This window comes from Artemia sp. Qi Xiang Cuo, chromosome 11 (genome assembly GCF_049724085.1).
Source record: "Artemia sp. Qi Xiang Cuo chromosome 11, ASM4972408v1, whole genome shotgun sequence".
Taxonomy (NCBI): Eukaryota; Metazoa; Arthropoda; class Branchiopoda; order Anostraca; family Artemiidae; genus Artemia; species Artemia sp. Qi Xiang Cuo.
The window spans coordinates 31,886,808-31,903,868 of record NC_142804.1 but is presented as its reverse complement, the minus strand read 5'-3'; the positions used below and the strand labels follow the sequence as shown (position 1 = coordinate 31,903,868).

The following is a 17,061-nucleotide window of genomic DNA, read 5'->3' as shown; positions in this document are numbered from 1 at the left end:
ACTTAGAAATCGAATCGTGGCCGTCAATCGTTTGAAGCGAAGAAATTAGGTTCGTAAAAAAGTAGTACTCCTTGTCTAAAGTAGCTGTCGAAAGTAGCATTCCACAGTGAAACAAATGACTGGCACGTCAGTTAACAGTGAGCTAAGAATACCGAAGCCTGATGGATCTCAAATGAACGCATCAGATTTAAACGAGTTCTTTGCTGGCATTTGTACCACCTACCCCTCAATTACAGAGGCCGAACTGGTTGATCTCTCAGTCGATTGTGAAACTGACGAAATAAAACAGTTTACCGAATTTGCTGTTTTTAAATAACTTAAAAAACTAAAACCGAATTGCTCTTCCTACCCTGGTGAGTTGCCGGTCAAACTTATTCGCGAATATGCCTTGTTTTTAGCCAAACCATTGACATCGATCATCAATCAGTGCTTCAGTGAACAAACCTTTCCCGATGCTTGGAAGCGAGCCTATGTTCGCGTAATACCCAAAGTTAAAGGACCTAAGACATGTGATCAGTTAAGACCTATTTCGGTCACACCAAACTTTGCTAAAGTTGCAGAATCTTTCATATATCGTGAACTCACGGACATTTCACCGTCACTTGACCCCTTCCAGTATGGTTGCTTGAAGGGATGCAGCACGTCTGTTTATTTAGTACGGCTTTATCACCTAGTAGTTGAATGGTTGGAGTTTGGAAGCTCGTTTGTAGATTTACTTCTGGTAGACTACCGAAAGGCATTTGATTTGATTAAGCACCCTCTTGCCGCCCAGAATCTCAAGTCAATGGGGGCCCGTAAGCACATCCTCCAATTAGTAGTTGATTTCTTACGTCACAGGTATCAAAAAGTGTACGCCCTTTTTCCCGGTGATATTGAATCGGAAAGGGTGGAAATTACATGTGGCGCCCCACAAGGTACCATATTAGCAGCTCTTCTTTTCCTGGCTGTTATCAACTATGTGCTTTCTGACTTTGACGATCGTTTTAAATTCGTCGATGATTTGTCTGTGCTTCTTAAATACCACGCAAAGGATTCGCAAGCTGTAGCCCAGTTCCACCCAAATTTTTTTGATCAGTTTAAATCACAGTGTACTGCGAACAGTCTTCAAATTAATGAGAATAAATCAAAGGTTTTGAGGTTAAACCCACTTAAACGTAATTTTACCTACCCCGCGACTTTGTTCCCTTCTGCTTCGTGCGTGACTATCTTGGGCGTCACCTTTAGTGTGGACTGTTCGTTCTCTATTCATGTACAAGAGCTGGTTAAGAAGGGACATTATGCTATGCGGACACTGGTGGTGATGCGCCGCCTAGGTTTTCCAGTGTATCAGCTGAAAACAGCATACCTCACTTTTATTCAACCCATCCTTGAATATGCGTATCCCGTCTGGGGCCCACAAGTTCATCACATAGATTACTTAAGTGATGATTTGGAGGGGATCCAGAAACGAGCTGTAAAGATCATTCTTTGCGACAAATATGTAGATTACAGCTCCGCTCTAAAGTCACTTGAAATACTAAGCCTTCGTGATCACCGTTTTCAGCTGATGATTCGTTTTGGCCAGTTTTTATTGTCTAGTCCTGTACATAGGACAATATTACCACCTAAAATGCCTGTCCGCGCAAATACCAGAAGCAAAAGCAAAGTTATGCCCGTCTCGTGCCGCACAAATAGACTTAGTAACTCCTTTGTTCCTTTTTTTACAAGTGCTCTTAATAAAATGTAGAGAAGTGTTTTCATGTAAAAAAGTTTTCATGTAAAAAACAGCGCCTTTTAGTGCATTTTTTTAAATGTGTCTATGACAGCTGTTTTCATTAAAATGATTCTGATTCTGATTATGTGTTTTTGAGTTTTTTTTTGTGAAACCCCCCCCCCCAAACACAAAAAATCCTTGTGTAAGACACCCCCTACAAAATCCTGGATATGGCCCTGGTTCTATGTTTTTCTCATAAAGATTAAGGCACATATTTGTTAAGGCATAGAATTCTGAGGCTTTTTAACAAAGTTGAAGCAATTAATCAAACAAAGATCAGTTTACTATTCTTGATACATCCCCCTGTAAGAGCCGTTCTAACTTGACAAAGTCTGTTTAAATTCGTTTTTAATAGTATTTAGAAACACAATACACTCAAATTTGTGTTCGTATTTTTTATTATTTTTTTCCTTCTTGTGTTACTCTTTTTACGGGATTTCTGAACATTTGCGTATGCCAATGATCTAATTGCATTTAGGTGCACCACTAAACATTTAAAATTTTCTGGACATCGATTTCAGGCAGCACCCGACTCCATAGCCAATAAAAACTGAATTCAGTGACTTGTTGTCAGTCCCTTAAAAAAGAAATTTTAAATCCCCATCTATTATTGCCACTCCGCATATCTTCGGTTATAGCGACTCTTTCATTGTGTAGGCTAATAATAGTAAGTTTATCTCTTTAGGAACCAAAGGATCTCCATGACGGTTGTCTTTGTTTGATAAGATACAGAGTTCTTTTTAACAGTTTACATCCTATACCCATTGATAACAATTGGCTTCAGGGGTTCAGGCTGCACTTGTTAAGTACAATAAAGGGATTGGCTTCCATTTAATATTTACACTGTAGTGTGCATTATAAGCGTAGTCCCATGAGTTCCTAAATCAGGGTATTCGGGACCCTAGGGTAGCATTTTTCTAACTCCAATTCCTATTGGCCGTAGAGCGAGACAAGGTGGAGTCTTACCATTTATATTTTAATGCATGTTTGTCAGACCGTCGTTGTTCTTTATATACATCCCTTATTTCTATGGCGTGGAATGTGTCTTTTATTGCATATGTTCATGATATTATTTTACTGAGTTGCTCTAAAGCCAGTCTTACTAAGAACTTTAATTCTCTTTCTAGTCTACTTAAAGGCGAAGGCCTTTCTCTTAGCATTAGAAAATGTCAAAAATTCCCATTAATCATAATTACCAGCTTTAAACAATATAGTAATAGAAATGTTTCATTTCCAGTTTCTGGTGCTCCTTTTTATCTTGGGTTGCCTTGTTGTGCCTTCAGTCAAGATAAAAACAAAATTCTAGTTTTATATTCAAGAACCAGCTACCAAGTCATTTGAATCAAAAACACGGCTACATGATATATACTATCATGGTATTTTGGGTTCTCTTTTTAATACAGTTGCTTTCTCTTATGTCCTTAATCCTTGCCTTCGTTTCATGATTTTAGAGTTTCTGGTTTCTCTTCAATTCACGATAACTATTTCAAATATTGTAAATTTTAACTTGGCTTTTCGATTTTTTTTTTTTTTGATTTTTTTTTTATTATTTAATTTTTTTAGTAACACTGAACTAGTCCTCGTCACTGAAGCCACTTTTAAAACTTTATGACAAAGCAAGGACTTTTACTCAGGAAACTAACCGTTCTTTATTTAAACCCTTGCTGATTTGAAATCTCTTTATTTTCTGTCTTTATTTTGTGTGCTTTCACTTTCCTACAGTTGCATGGCAACCTTCCTGCTAATTTATGTAAAAATACGTATATCTTCCATTTTTGATCAATCGACTTATTATCTTAGTCTGCTACCAACTTACAGATTCCCCAGACTCCCTCATTATGGTCTGATTTCAACCCCCTGATAGCCTATAAAATGATCTGGAACTCATTCCGAGAGTCTGCATGAAGGTGCCAATCGTTTGGTGTCTTCAAAAAGAACGTTAGAGAATTTCGAGCTAATAACTGAGTGCTTTTTCTGTTTTTCTTTTTTCAGTTTCCCCTGTAGTTGGTGTCTCTGGATTGTATTTGGATATTTATTTGAGTCGATGAAGTTACGCACTATCCCTGCCTAGCTTGTGATTTTTAGGAGTTTTTAGCTTGGCGACAGGAGCTGGGATGGGTATTGATATTTTTTGTTGCAATTATTTTCTCTCCTCTTCTTTCCTAAGGAAAGATCATGTTTGAAGTGGTTTCTGTTGATTTAAATTTATTGTAAGGTAAAAGAACTCAGAGCTCAGAACTTAGTTTAGTCAGGAGAGGGATGGATTTTTCCTTATAAGGTTTCTTTTTTCTACCTCTTCCTAATCTTGTCTTAATTGATTAATAGCACTTGAATGCGTACAAAGTACTTTTTTCATTATGTTTCAAAATTTCAACGATATTCAACGAATAACAAAAATTTTTCTCTGTAATTTTCAAACTGTTTAAACAAACAAGATAAAAAAAAAGTCATCTTACCTTTCCATCACTATACGACAGGGTGACTGTCTGCTGCAACCTTGATTTATCCTCAATTTCAATTGACTTGCCCATCTTTGGATCCACATCTCCTTCTATTTTCTCATTGAACGATTTGGCTTCAATTTTGGTCAGCTGAAAAAATTATGAGTTTACAAATCTATTTTGAATATAAAAGAAAATCGAGTTGATTACGAAATATTCCAAATCTCTTTCCTACATCAGAGACAATGCTATACCGTTGCCTATAGTAAAGGTCAGAAGGCTTCAGAAGACTTTATTATTTCATTTATTCTGTTTTCCAGGGGCACTTCACATGGAAGGGGTGGTCGTAAAAACTTCGGAGGTGCTCTTTCGATTGGAGATCGGGAGTTCTAGTGCTCTTTTGAAGAGTCAAAGTGGTGGGAGGACAACAAGGCCCCCCTTCCACGCCCTCTTTTCACCAAATGCATCCGATTAGAATATTAAGATAGCCGTTTTGTTCAAAATAGTCCAAATATGATATAACAATACCTCCAGGGTTGACACAACCCCTAGAGTCCGGGAGCAAGGGTAGTAAGTTACGCCCCTAGGACATAAAAAGGTTTTTATGGAAGGGGTGGTCATATAAACTTTGGAGGAGGCTTAATTGATTGGATATTGAAAGTTCTAGTTCCCTTTTAAGAGTCAAAAGTCATCGGAAAGCAACAAGCTCCCCTCCCCACGCCTTCTTTTTCTCAAATGCACCCGGTCTAAATTTTAAGATAGGCATTAAAAAAAAAAAAGTTCAAAGATCATGAAATAATACCTCTGGGGTTGACACAACCCCCCAGAGACCGAGGGTAAGGGTTGTAAGATATGCCCCGGGGACATTTACGGTTTTTAAGGAAGGGGTGGTTGTATAAAGTTTGGAGAAAACTCATTTGATTGAAAATTTAAAGTTCTAGTTACCTTTTCATGAGTCAAAAGTGATCAGAGGGCAACTAGCTCTCTCCCCCCACGCCCTTTTTTCCATAGATTCATCCAATCGATATTTTGAGATAGCTATTTTGTTCAAAATACTCCAAGCATCATATAACGGTGCCTCCAGGGTTGACACAAAGCCCCAGAGCCAGGGGGCAATTATTGTAAGTTATAACCCTGGGGCATGTATGGTTTTTACGGAGAGGGTGGTCGGATAAACTTTGGAGGAGGCTTATTACAGCTATCCAAATTTAAAACAGTAATGCTAAATATTTTTCTCTTTGGCTTCTTTCTCTATTTAGCCGATTTACTATTGGTCAATTCTTGAAAATCTATAAGTGACGCCAAATTCAAGAATGTCACCAGCCAATTAATTTAAGGGCTGAATCACAAATACAAATAGTTAAATTATTGTTAAGCTTTTACAGGAGTGTTTTTTTCCGGACTGAGGACTTTTTGTCGATGTTTTTTCTTCTCTCTTCGTTTTTTTCATATTTTCTAAAAATTTTCTAATCAGTCAAGATTCTTCTCAAGTCTTCCCTTAATAATCAATTGTTTCTAATTATTTAATAGCAAAATCTAAGGGGGAGGGGGTAACTGTACAAACAAAAGGCTTACTGTAAATTCAACGCTCGCATCATCGATAGGTTCAACGACTAAAATTCCCTTGAGGCTAAATCCAGAGTACTGTGGAGCAATTTCAGGAATTCCAGAAGTCATCCATGAGTCAAAATCATATTCATACTTCTTTCCAAGCACAAAAACTAAAAGACAAAAGTTATGAAGGTTTCCAACCCGACAAAATAATGTGCTTGAATCTTTCTATATGCATAGCATCATCAATGTTTATCAAATATCTATTAATCATCAAAGATAAAGATAACGTTCCAAAAAATCCAAAAACTCTGAAAAGAAAAAAAAAGAGACCGTGACGAAGTTCTAATTGCTCGATTTTTAGGTCTATTGGAATTATATTTAACAATTCTATTTGGCAACTTGTCCCGCATGCAGTTTTCAAATCATTTCGAATGGTCCAGAAAAACTGCCAACAGTTATTTGAACATATATTAGCCCTTGCGGCTTATAGGTAAACAATCAAAGCTCTCCACAGTTAAAAATGATTAATAAAAGCAGTTAGAATTGATTTATAATTTTGAGATGTTACATTATTATAAGTAAACTTAGGTGGAAGGCTAACATTACAAACTTGAAACCGTTCCATAGAAAAGTGAAGAAGCACAAAAAAAAGGTTAATTCCAGTGCATATAAGCCCCATTATAGTATGCTTTCGGCAATATTCCATCACAACTAATTATATTTACTCTTTTCATTTGTTTTGTAATATATAGTGCTTATTTGCGGTGTGCCTGCTGTTGGTTTTATTCACTGATATTTATTTTGTAGCTATTTCTTTTATTTCTTTTTTTAACAAAAATATTTATATTTATTTTGCTTGGGACTTGTTAAAAGTTTTCTCTAAATAATTTCTCTCTTAAATTGCAGAATAAATAGCTGACATTTTCCTTCAAATATGAAAAACGCTTGTAAGTTGTGTATCCAATCCATTATGAACTATCTACTACTTAATGTTTACAATTGCGTACAACCTAAATGCCGACGTATAACTCTAAGGTTGTGGTTCAAATTGGTTAGTTACAATGCCTTCTCCCTCTAGGAGTAGCAAAGCTTGGGTTAAACATAGCAAAGAAACTCGCATGGCTTTGCACTGTTTTTGCCTTATGTGGCTATGTGCTGGGATGAGTTGTTAGCAGCTGTAGTAATATATACGTTAATTTACTCTGCATTTTTTCTCATTGTTCATATCCATTCTCAAGCAAAAAAACATACTGAAATATTTTCTTCTAAAAAGTTGAAAATTTTCTTCATTGATAGGCTTCCATGCAACGATGATGGTAAAAGAAATAAATAATAAAAATTAGCGGGAAGAAAAAACGGCGATTTTCTAATACATTAATCTAACACGTTGAAATAACTAGCATATGACTCAGCAGTCACAACATAGCACAAGCACGAATAATATCTTCAAAGATAAAAAAAAATAATAGCAGAAGAATAAAAGAGCAAGTAAGAAAAAGCAATTGCAAAAGGAAGGATCAAAGCATATAGCATTAGTTTTCTTTTGAAAATAAAAAATCTTCATGAGATACACCACTTCGGAAATTTTTGACGGACTAATAACTGCAACGTCGTTTTACACTGAAAAACAATCGTCTTAAGAACTGTGAGACAGTGGAAGGAATCGTGTTGTCTGTTATATCGTGGTCAACCACAAAAACGAGGGATTGACGTCTTTTGATAGTGGGTGTAGGGTGTACTTTTTTTTGCTTCTGATGCATTTGAGGGTAAGAAATTTAGGCTCTATTTCCGCCATTGAGAGGGTGCATGCAAATAAGAATAAGTCTGCGATCAGGATCACCGTTTGCCATGAGGGGTTAAAAACTTTGTGAAAATTAATATACGTTTAGTTTCATAAAAAAAAATGGAAATTTAGACATATAAATTTAATAAAGAATCGATTGTTAGACCACTGTCATCTTAGAAATTATATGTTACATCGTTTTAACAATTGGAGTATCTGATCAATGTATATGATATCCGCCTTTTTGGATAAATATTCTTTCATTAAATGCACTATTTATAGTAAATAAGTTATTGAATATTATGAATATGATTTTTGAAAAAGAGGAAGTGCCTAGCGATTTTAGGAAAACATTAATTAAACCACTGTATAACAAAGGTGATAAGAGTGAGTGTGGTAATTATCGAGGCATTGGTCTGGTCTCTGTAGGTAGCAAATTCTTTAGTAATAAGGTACTTTTGAGACTGAGAGATGCTGTAGATAAAGTTTTAGGAGAAGAACAGTGCGCTTTTAGAAAAGGTAGAGGATGTGTCGATCAAATTTTGAACTCTTAGGTTAGTAATTAAGAAGTGCCTGGGTTACCAAACACGTTTGGTCCTCAGTTTTATAGATTATGAGCAAGTGTTCGATTCGGTTGATAGAAAAGCTTTAACAAAGGTTTTATCCTTATATGGTATACCAGACAAATACATTAAATTGATTAGTGCTATGTATGAGAATAACACGGCTGCGGTTAAGGTAAGAAATGAGGTTAGCAGCCGATTTTGATTTAAATCAGGAGTAAAGCAGGGTTGTGTTCTATCCCCCTTTATATGGATCATTCTGATGCATTTTGTCTTAAGAAGCACAGGAAAGGTAATGGAAAACCTAGACGGAACCTAGAGCATCCTAGACGGAAGTGTGAGCAAAATGAATGAACTTTTAGAAGTTTTACGAGTTCAAGGTGCTAGAATAGGCTTGAAAATAAATGTTAAGAAGAGTCAGTCACTAAGGCTAGGAATAAGTGAAGATGAAAAGGTGACGATGGGTAAAGAAAAGATTGATCAGGTGGACAGCTTCACTTACCTTGGTAGTATTATTAGTAAAGACGGCAGGAGCCATGAAGATATTAAAAGTACAATAGCCAAGGCTCAGGGTGTTTTTTCACAGTTAAAAAAAAGTTTGGAATAATAGGAAGATAAGTCTGCAAACCAAGATTACAATATTGGAAGCTACAATGATGACAGTGGTCAAATATTACTCTGAAGTATGGGCACTCCGAAAAGCGGACGAAGATTTGCTAGATGATTTCCAGAGAAATTGCCTACGGATTGTTCTGGGTGACTGACTGTATTTCGAACAGTAGGCTGTACGATAAGTATGGTTCAATTCCGCTTTCAAGGGCTATAATGAGAGAAAGGTTGAGATGGCTAGGGCAAGTTCTGCGGATGAAGGATGACAGATTGCCAAAGGTTGTCCTTTTTGGCCAACCGTCTAGGGCTGAAGGGAAAGCAGGTCGTCCGCAGTTGGGGTGGGAGGATATCATAAAGAAAGATGAATAGGTTGGGATAGAGGAAGAGCTTGCGTAGCTGTATTGGCCTCGGGCGGCTTGGTACTGCGGTGACTTGTTAGTAGTACTAGTAGTACTAAACAATGAGTTTTGCTTCAACAGTGAATGACAGTCCTTGATAGGCTGATGATAAAGTATTTGATATAATTTGCTTGTTCTTTCGAACTGTTCATGAATGCAACATTTAAAACAGTTCGAGGTGTTAACAATGGTAGGGTTAATCTCCATATTGGAAAAAAAACTTTGGAAGACAACCGTAAGAGTAATAGAGCCTGATCAGTTTTGGTGACGAGAATCTTCCAACTCCAGCTAATTCGCGTATATAATTATTGATGTGTAATAATTTAAGGCTGAGAAAAATTCGCTTCCACCTTTTTCAACGAGAGTGACTTGTAGGGAAAAATTGGAGAGTACGCTTATCTTCAAGGGCAAGAGATTAGATAATAGTGAAGAGCATCGACTATCAGTCTCTTTCATGCACTTGAGGCTAATAAAAATTCTTTGGTAAATTTTTGGCAGTTTATATCATTGACTTAGGAATAAAGTGAACATACGTATTGAAAATTTAAACTTAACCAACCCCACCCCCCTAATATGCAAATATATATCCTGAATTGTAACCACACAAAGAAGTTGTCAACACTAGTTAAATAATTGAAAAATGAATAAAAACATATAACTAGTTTGTAAATAAGTTGTTCAAGAGTAACATATTCCAAACATACTTATTTATAACAATTCAAACCTCATTTATTAGGCAACTAAAATATAAAATGTTTTCCTACCGTTTCAAATTTTTCGAATGCCGTTGACAAAAATAGCGCTGAATTTTGCGATTCGAAACTTTGCCGTCGACAATTCATGGTATATTCCAATTCGGGGTATATATTTGCACATTAGGGGGATGGGGGTAGGTAAAATTGAATTTGCGATAGAAGCAATTATTGTATTAGTAAAGAGCATAAAAAAGGCATCAAGTGGTATGTTCACTTTATTTGTAAGTCAATAATATGAACTGCCAAAAATCTACCCATTCTTTTTCCAAAAACAAGTTGTTCTTTTCATCTGGTAAATCGAAAATTAATTATTATTTTATGTTTTGGGTAGCAATCAGCTGTCAGACCAAAATTATCTCCAATGATAACGGATTTTTAGCTTTTACTGGTTGGTGTACCCATTACTGGTGTTCCATTTGCATTTATATCTAACAGAAATTTTCGTCCGTTTCTATACTGGAGAGTGAATTGCAGGCTTGAATCATGAAGCACAGTCAAAAACAGGGAAGATGAGGTAGATGTTTGTGCAAAGTAAATACAATAGAATTCTGATTGCGTTGTAATTTCTCAGTGTAATTCATTCCCAGAACCAAATTGTTCGTACTACCAAACAAATCGGAAACAAATGACACTTTTGAATGTTTCAAAGTTTTGAAGGGAAATAAGAGAGCAATAACTTGCAACAACCCTCAATACTATTTTCTGATAACACCAAGGTCCATAGAGCTTTCCACAAGCACTAAGAACGTACTCAAGATTCTCTGTTCGGATCTTCTTGTAATTATTAATTATAACGCATCCTAGACTAAGCAATTACTAACCACGCATCAAACGTCTCGTGTCGACATCCTGAATTCATTTTTACACGTGAAGCCATCAAAAAATCTTACAAACTTCGTCTTCTGGGAGTACATTTCTCCTCAGACCCCTATTGTCCCACATATCGATCAGGTCTGTTCCTCTTGCGCAAGCAAGTTTGGTTTGGTTCTGCGTTATAAGAGCCTGTTACGATCCAGCCCTCTAGCATCCCTCTGTAGAAGTCTTGCATCAGGTCTGTTGTCTAGTTTCCTCAGGTGCTCGTAAAACCCTACTTTCACCACTCCAGGGGAAGCCAAAAATAGCCTCAAGGGTAAGTTTTAGCATCGATCGAGTAGCATTTACAATCTCTAAGTGAAAGATTTGACGTGGCTTCAATTTTTATTTTCTTCGAGTAGATCTATCACCCTTGCTCTGCTCAAATATCTCGAATAGTGCCGTCGTTTTCCAAGACAAAATAGAAAACACACAGGAACAAAGTACGGTCAGGTTGCCCATAACCGGAGACACTAAAACAAATATATTTGTAAAAAAATGGCCAAATATATCTTAGATAACAAAATATATTTTCAAAATCTAGGCAAACTTCTTAGGTAGCAATTTTTTCAATGAAAATACTTTAGTACTGAGTACTAAAACAACAGCTTTATTAGACACTGCACCTCCACATGGAATGGTCTCTCAGAGGAGGTTAGCTCTGAAAACATACCTGCCGGTTCCTTTAAAGGAAACTTCATTTGAAAGAATTGTAAGAAAAAAAACTAGGTAGAAAGTTAACTAGTGGGATAGCATGTGTTTAGTGGTCTGGTGCCATGCCATGTATGATGTCATTAGAAAAACATACATGTAGTTTATGTAACATCCATGTAAGATGTCATTAAAAAAAACATATATGTAGTTTATGTAACATCCATGTAAGCTGTCATGAAAAAAAAAACACTCAGAACACTTCATTTTAAAGTCAGAGCATGCTATTGTCAAAGACCACACTATTTACCTTGTCGGCGAAACCTATAAAGTGGTTGTGACACCATATTATCCAGAAAAACGCAAATCTAGCATTATTATTAATTACAGAAAACATATCATCTAAGCTCACTGTCTATAAAAAGGACAAAATACATCAAGGATTTACTGCTGAGATTTGTGCTTTTAGTCGTGTAAACAATAGTAAATTCAGTTTTCCATTTATCAGAAATTAGTCAGAGATTGAATCCTGTTATAATTGTATTTTTATATGACATTAGTTACAACTTGATAAAACAAAACAAAATTCTTCAAATGATAAACTTTTTTTCATCTAAACGATTAGAACAATACAATCCAGGTTAGCAATAATTTGATTTTGTTTTTTAAATAAATATTCACGTTACGTCAATAAATTTGTTCCTTAAGCTAATCATACTTATTGCCGTCTCTTCACAGCTGATAGCATTTTTCTTTTTTTTGTATTTTCACCAAAGATTAAATTATTAATTACAGTACTTTGACATACCATGTTGTTTGCCACTGGTCCTATGTAGACTTTTTTCTTTTGAGGCCATTGTTATTCGTTGATGTGTGCGCTCTTTAACTGAACCAGTAAAGATTTCACCATTCCCTAACCTATTCGGGCTCATGACAGATGAAATTGGAAGAGTGTTTCTAGCCGCAGCTCCATGAACGCTTGTCCTCATAGTTTTTTCTTCTAGCTCAATAACACCACAGCCAGCACGGCCTCCAGAATTGCCAGTCTTTAAACTTAAACATTAACCAAAAGTGTTATTTTATAAGCCGATTTTAACAAAACATATCCATTGACTGTTTAAATTTTTGTAGTTAAAGTCAAAATGCTACAAGAACTTAAAATATGATTTATGGCAGAAGAATATATTTTTATTGTGGTCAGATTCGGCACATACCAATGACCTGCCAATGGCATTGTGCCAATGGCACAATGACCTGCCAATGGGGTCAATATCAATTCAACATTGTTAAATGACTGAAACACTTCTTAAGGCATTTAAAACATAGTTTTGAGGTTTGCTTTGACTGGAAGATGGGGTGACTTTAAATAATTTTGCACCGTTATTTTGACCCCCGGTGCAAAATCTAGGGATTTTTATCAAAATGGAGTTCTTTTCTGAATCATATACGTTAGAACTGATTAATGTAAAAATAAGAAGGTGCAACACCAGGTCCTAATTTTCTAGCCGATCTTTCAATTCTTCTCCTACGAGGGTAAGAAGCGCTAAGTTTAACTCCGGGAGTAAATTACTGTTCTGTCGTTTCTTAGCTTATTTGCAAGTGGCGTCAAGAAATATTCAGTCTTGGCGAGAAATATTATTTGGTTCTCTTTCATTTCAAGAGGGAGAAGCCGCATTTGTATTTCAAAATAGTTTAAAATTTGAAAATCCTATTTCTTGCATGAATTATTATGGGGAGGGGAGAGATTAGACACTTGCTCAAAAAAAGAATTCGATGGAAAACAGTTATTAATCAAATATTTCCTGATTAATAAACTCATACAATCTAGATATTTTAAAGTTTAAATTATAAAAAAAAAAAAAAAAAAAAAAAATACATCTAATTCCCAACCCGGAAAAAGCTGTAAGTATTTCCTAAGCTGGAGTACTAAAGCATCATCTTTCACGCTTGAGTGTGCATATGTTAATAGCAACAACAAATTTCTCCACATTCTGGTTTCTAATAAATGCCTAGAGCACCTGCCTGTTCTGAACAAATGCATAAAACAACCATTTAAAGGGAATCTGAAATAGAAACAAAATTTAAGATAAAACTAAGCTTTAGACATAATTTAAGATGCAACATTTTTCCCGATTGAAACAGATTACAGATCCTAAAATTATTGGAAAATTTATTTTTGGAGCTCACAGATTTCCAATTTTTCCAGAAGCATATGGACACTTATATTAGAGTTTTGTGGAATTTTGAATCATTCCTATGCGTGATTTGTATGCAAGGCCAATGCTGAAGGAACTAGCCTTACTGCATCCTTCCCCAAACAGGCTAAATTTTCCTTTATACCCCGATCATGCATCCCACTCAATATTATGAGGCAGAATCAATATTATCTAAAACTGCATATCAGATTAAACTTGGAGTATAAAATGGTATTTATATGTTTTTAGAATAAAAAATATCAATGGTTTCGCTTCACAGTAGCTATTACTTTTTAGGGATCTCACAAACATCAAATTCAATTCATACAACAATTATCGAGCAGTACTTTGTCAACATTTGATAGAAGAAAATCTAAAACAACAGTTTGATATGGGGATTTCAGGCCTGCTTTACATAATTTATTGGTTCTTAAAAATTCCAAATAAAGACAACCTAGCTGATATTACCTCGTAGTATTATAGTACGTTATAATTTTGTTATAGTTATAGTGCGTTATGTATAAAACGGGTCAGAAAGAAAGTAGAAACTACTTAAGCTACCTTTCTCTATTTCGTCCTCTGCCCAAGTCGTCTTCCCCGGTATGTACAACAACCGATCTCCCAACTACAGATGTAGGTCCAGAATATAGACTGATTTCATTAGCCTCTAAATAAACCTCAGCTTCATTATTTCTGCTCTAAAATAAAATACACAGCATATTTATTTTTCGATCAAAACCATACAAACTAATAATTTACAAACAAAACAAAACAAACAAAACATATGAAAGTTAAAATGGTGATTGCCAAAGTACAGGGATTCTAAAAGCTTTATAACTGCGCGAAATAGCAGTAAAATGGGTAAATTCAAGGCTAAAATAAAGCGAACAGCCATAGAAAAGCAAAGAAAAAACTCGAAAAGTGAACCAACGCAAGCCAATAGTACAACGGTCCAAGTTTTCTGATATCTTTCTTAAATCATATTTGAGCTTAAAATAATTCTGAGATTTCCTCTCAGAGACGTAAAAGTAAAGTCTCAAGAGAGTCTCAGTCCCTGATTTTTGTTGGAAAAAGAAAATATTGAATTCTAGAGGAATATTTTATTTTTCATGCTTTAAAGCAAAAAGGCAACACATGGAAAACAGAAAATACGAAGAACGCTTCAAAAAAGCCGTTTTGAACCTTTTTTTTATCAGATCATTATGACTTTCTTTCCCAAAAATGGCTTTAATTTTCAAAAGCAGATTAAAACTGTTTCAAAATTTACCAGCGTGAATGAATCTCTATTTTTCGCGCATGAAGATGAAAGTAACTATTAGTGCCACATTTTGAATAGGCTACTTATAATGCTTCTTTGACTGTTCGTGACACTTCTGGATTTCTTTCGTGATTAGGTGATTGTTTTTCCCTTTTCTACATTTTATCATAGTTTAAAATTTTAGTCTGACGAGCTGAAACATTGAAATTCTCTAACATTATGAATCTTATTTTTTTTGTACTAACGTCTACAGGGGAATTAGCACAAACACTACATAACAGAACAGGATTTAGATAAAGGCTTTTTCCTAGAATCCCAAATGTAAACCTAGAATCTCCTAAATGTAAACCTTCTGGTCAGTATTTTTCTGGGTTTATTTTCCGAACGATTCTCAGTTATTAATTCTTTTATTTAACATTAAATTCACACCAACAAAAAAAATCACCAACAAAAACATCAAAAACATAATCGTAAGGTAAATTTTTTTTAGAGAAGCCAGATATAAAATTAAAATGAGGTGAAAAATTACATCTAACAAGAAAAGGAGTGACATTTACTGTCTCATAATATTGAAACATATTGGTAGTCAAATAAAACTGATGTGCTGGTAAAAAAGTTCCTTTAAATAATTAATTCCTAAATATCGATTATCATAGGCAGCGCAATCGCGCTGCCTAAGTAAAGAACGATGTTGGCACAATGTATTATTTATTGTGGTTAGAACAGGGCACTTCGTATCGAAGGCAATGTCGCAGAAACTTCGAAAAGGGCTCATTCGATTGGAAATTGGAGTGGCTAGTGCCCTTTTTAATAGTCGAAAGTGATTGGAAGGCAATTAACCCCTTCCACGCCCGCCATTCCACGCCCGTCGATCGAAACTCGGTCCCTTGGTATTGTTAAATTTAGGAATTACCCCAAAGAACCTAAAGAGCCCATCCCAAAGAGCCAATCTTCTGATGTAGCTTATCGTCATCGTCAAGTATTGTTTATATCGTCTATAATCTTCTGTATCGTCGGAATTACATTTTAAGTTTTGGTTACTATCAGCACGAGTCGCTCTTTACTTACAGTTTGTTAGCATGAACTGTTTGACTATTAATTTACCATTTCGTTTTGTGCTTGATGATAAGATCAATAATCACGCCATGTCTATATTCAATTTAAGCGGCTCAATTTCTTTTTTGAAATAAATAAATTGATTGAGCACTCATATTTATGTCCATTAAAGAGATGAATTGATATTAAATAAGGTACTTAATTCATAGTTTAGGCTTAGTTAGAACATTAGTATCATACTAGACTCTCGGATCTGAAAGTTTTAAAATATTTGTTAAATATTGTGAAAAATGTGTTTAGGTCTTGATATAGTGATGCCTTTTAAAGCTAATCATTGTAATATTTATCCAATGCTTTTCTTTCTATGCCAAGAAATCCCGAAAAACAGCTGTGGTTGAAGTGATTTTTTGCTGTTTTTTTCTGATAATTGCTGAATAAATATGTACAAAATTTCGGTTTAAATCTTTGACATTTTGTTTACATTTTGGCAAAAAAAATCGAGTTATTCCAATTTGACGCAATCAGATGCTCTAGTGCCCTTTTTAAGAGTCAAAGTGATTAGAAGGTAACTGCCGACTCACCCCTACATACACGTCATATTGTCACGAAATGCGTCTAATAGAAATTTAGATATAGTCATTCTATTCATAATAGTATCAATATCCTATAACAAAGCTTTTTGGGTTGAAAGACACCCCAGAGTTTAGGGGCAAGGGTTGTAAGTTATTCCCAGAGGGTATTAAAGGTTTTTATGGAAGGAATAGTTGTTTAACTTCAGAAGTTCAGTTTTTCTTCCTGAAAAAGACTATGCCAATATAAAACGAACAGAAATTAATCAAAAAAACTTTTTGCACAAAATAAGTTTTTCAAAAAACAGTAAAGAACTCCATTAAACCAAAAATGAACAAAAATAGAATCAAATAATCTACCAAGCATACAACTACCACAAATCAGTATCAATAAATAAATGAAACCCAGAACAAACAGAAATTAAAATAAGTGAAACTTAAAACGAACAGAAATTAATCTGAATAGGGTTCTGAACCCTATGCTTTCTAAAAGCCAGAATATAATTTGTACCTTACTGAAAAAAAAAAATTCTTTTACATGTTTTCACTTATAACTTTAAGAAAACAAAAATTAATTAATATTTTAAGGAACAAATATCAGCACATGTATATTAAACTGACAAT

At 35.0% G+C, this 17,061-nt stretch overlaps 1 protein-coding gene across 2 annotated transcripts in view; it reads right to left on the bottom strand.

Moving 5' to 3' along the window:
- The window catches only part of LOC148946883 (uncharacterized), a 63,039-nt gene that overhangs the window by 36,130 nt on the left and 9,848 nt on the right, over window positions 1-17,061 (bottom strand). For both annotated transcript variants that reach the window (XM_089096694.1, XM_089096696.1), the window contains exons 4-7: window positions 14,116-14,252; window positions 12,168-12,412; window positions 5,770-5,915; window positions 4,210-4,344 (exon numbers count right to left, since the gene is read on the bottom strand). In XM_089096694.1, coding sequence (XP_088952820.1) covers window positions 4,210-4,344; window positions 5,770-5,915; window positions 12,168-12,412; window positions 14,116-14,252 — 663 coding nt within the window. The remainder of the gene's footprint in view (window positions 1-4,209; window positions 4,345-5,769; window positions 5,916-12,167; window positions 12,413-14,115; window positions 14,253-17,061) is intronic.